At 49.0% G+C, this 2,881-nt stretch overlaps 1 protein-coding gene across 1 annotated transcript in view; it reads left to right on the top strand.

Annotated features, from left to right (window-relative positions):
- The window catches only part of LOC106143758, a 5,412-nt gene extending 3,083 nt beyond the window's left edge, over positions 1-2,329 (top strand). The window contains 4 exon segments of the mRNA XM_013346091.1: positions 178-242; positions 244-1,050; positions 1,344-1,518; positions 1,520-2,329. Of these exon segments, the coding sequence (XP_013201545.1) occupies positions 178-242; positions 244-1,050; positions 1,344-1,518; positions 1,520-2,329 (1,857 nt within the window).
- Positions 2,330-2,881: the final 552 nt, after the last annotated feature.

Raw genomic sequence — 2,881 nt, 5'->3', positions numbered from 1 at the left:
GCCACTTCCTTCTCTCGCTCTCTTCACTTCCTGCTCGGCTGGCGACTAGACTCCCTTCCTGGTTGTACAGAGGGCTGACGGTGATCTCTAAGTTTTTTCCCCTTTAAATAAATAATACCCTATTAATCATAATTCCAAACTGCTGTGGCATTGTTTGTGACTTACGCCTACACCAAGTCCTTGAAACTGTTTATAGATAAAAAGAAGGGCTATGCCAAGGGGGTCCTGACCCAGAGACTGGGCCTATCTGTCCAAGAAATTTGACCCAGTCGCATCCGGATGGCCGCCCTGTCTACGGATGGTAGCAGCTATTGCAGTCCTTACCAAGGACGCAGGTAAATTGACTCTGGGCCAGCCATTGACCATCCTGGCACCCCATGCAGTGGAGGCCTTGGTCAAACAGCCTCCAGACCGCTGGCTTTCCAATGCCCGCATGACTCATTATCAAGCCGTACTCCTGGATGTGGACCAGGTGCAATTTGGACCTGTGGTTGCTCTCAACCCCGCAACCTTGCTCCCCTTGCCAGGAGAGGCAGAGCAGCATGATTGCCTCCAGATCCTTGCAGAAATGCAAGGGACCAGACAGGACCTGACGGATCACCCTCTTCAGGATGCTGACTACACCTGGTACACCCATGGTAGCAGCTTCCTGGAAAACGGGGAGCGGAGAGCGGGGGCAGCAGTAACCATGGAAACAGAGGTAATTTGGGCTGAAGCCCTACCAGCGGGCACCTCAGCCCAAAGAGCAGAACTCATCGCATTGAACCAGGCACTCCAGATGGCAGAAGGTAAGAAACTTAATGTCTATACGGACATTCAATACATCTTTGCCACTGCCCATATACATGGGGAAATTTACTGAAGGCAAGGGCTGCGGACCTCAGAAGAAAAAGAAATTAAAAATAAGACTAAAACCTTAACACTACTCAAAGCCCTATTTCTGCCCCCAAAACTGAGTATTATACATTGTCCTGGCCACCAAAAGGGCCACAGCAGGGAGGAAAAAAAAAAAAGAAAGAAAATCGATTGGCGGATGCTGCTGCCAAGGAGGCTGCCCTAAAAACAATCAGCACCTCCCAAGCCTTCCCTCTGACCAATTCAGGAAATACAAGGCCGTCCCAATGTCCATTGCCTTATAGTCAAGAGGACACCGACCTCCTAAAAGAAAATGGGGCCACCTATGACCCCAAAGAACAACATTGGGTCTTCAAGGGAAAGACTGTTATGCCAATGAGCTATACCTATGAGCTGATAAAATACCTGCATAAGTTGACCCATTTAGGACCAAAGAAGATAAAAACCTTACTGGAATGACAGGAAACTGGCCCCTACCTCCTAAACAGAGATGGGGCCCTACGAAAGGTAACTGATGAATGTAAAGCCTGTGCTCAAGTAAATGCAGGCAAGACTAAGCTTGGGGTAGGGGTCCGGGCAAGGGGACATCGTCCTGGTGTACACTGGGAGATTGACTTTACAGAAACTAAGCCCGGTCTCTATGGATATAAGTACCTCTTGGTTTTTCGTAGACACATTTTCAGGATGGACAGAAGCCTTCCCTACCAAATATGAAACTGCAAAAATGGTGACCAAGAAACTCCTGGAAGAAATCTTTCCCAGGTATGGGATGCCCCAGGTCTTGGGTACTGATAATGGGCCCGCCTTCGTCTCCCAGGTAAGTCAGTTGGTGGCCAAGCTTTTGGGGATTGAATCGAAATTACATTGTGCATATAGACTCCAAAGTTCAGGACAGGTAGAACGCATGAATAAAACAATTAAGGAGACTTTATCTAAATTAACGTTTGCAACTGGCTCTAGAGACTGGGTACTCCTCTTGCCCCTAGCCTTATATAGGGCCTGCAAGACTCCGGGCCCCCATGGACTGACTCCTTTTGAAATACTGTATGAGGTCCCACCCCCATTCATAAACTTCTTTGACTCAAATATTGCTGATTTTGCTAACAGCCCTTCTCTGGAAGCTCATTTGCAGGCATTGCAGATTGTGCAAAGAGAGGTCTGGAAACCACTTGCTGCAGCCTACAGAGACCAACTGAACCAGCCTATGGTACTGCATCCTTTCCAGATAGGAGACACTGTATGGGTCCGCAGACACCAGACTAAGAACTTGGAACCTAGGTGGAAAGGCCCTTATTCTGTCCTCCTGACTACCCCAACGGCACTAAAAGTTGACGGCATCGCAGCCTGGATCCATGCCTCCCACGTTAAGGCCGCCCACACCACGGGGGAGGTGGAGCCAATTGCGACCCCAGCATGGAGAGTCCAGTGCACCCAAAATCCTTTAAAGATAAGACTTACGCATGGGGCCCCTTGACTTATATGGGCCCTGCTGAGGCTGGGAATAGGAACCCAAGGGAAAAGCTCACACCAGGTGTATTCCTTAACCTGGCAAATCCAGACCCAGAGCGGGGAGATTGTTTGGGAAACTCAGGGCAACCATGTGCTTAACACTTGGTGGCCTACCCTCACCCCTGATTTTTGCCAACTGGCAGCTGGACTGGATAATTGAAATATCCCAACTAAGGACCCCCATGACTTAGAGCAATACATGGGAACCAGACCCCATGGATACTGCCCATGGATACAGCAGCCCCACCGCTAGATGCAGGCTAGCTCAATCGGATTTCTATGTTTGCCCCCGAGATAACAGAAACAGGCCACAGCACATCGATGTGGGGAATATGAGGAATACTTTTGCTATGAATGGGGCTGCAAGACTACTGGAGATGCCTATTGGCAACCCTCCTCTTCCTGGGATCTGATTACAGTCAAAAAAATTATACTCGACCTGAACCTGATGGACACACCTGTTATTACAAGAAAGGAACTGAGGAATATGCCACTTGGGAGAAACCTCTGTCATTAC

The sequence above is a fragment of the Microtus ochrogaster genome, chromosome 5 (genome assembly GCF_000317375.1).
Source record: "Microtus ochrogaster isolate Prairie Vole_2 chromosome 5, MicOch1.0, whole genome shotgun sequence".
Taxonomy (NCBI): Eukaryota; Metazoa; Chordata; class Mammalia; order Rodentia; family Cricetidae; genus Microtus; species Microtus ochrogaster.
Note: the sequence above shows the minus strand (reverse complement) of the source record. Positions and strands in the feature narration are given on the sequence as shown.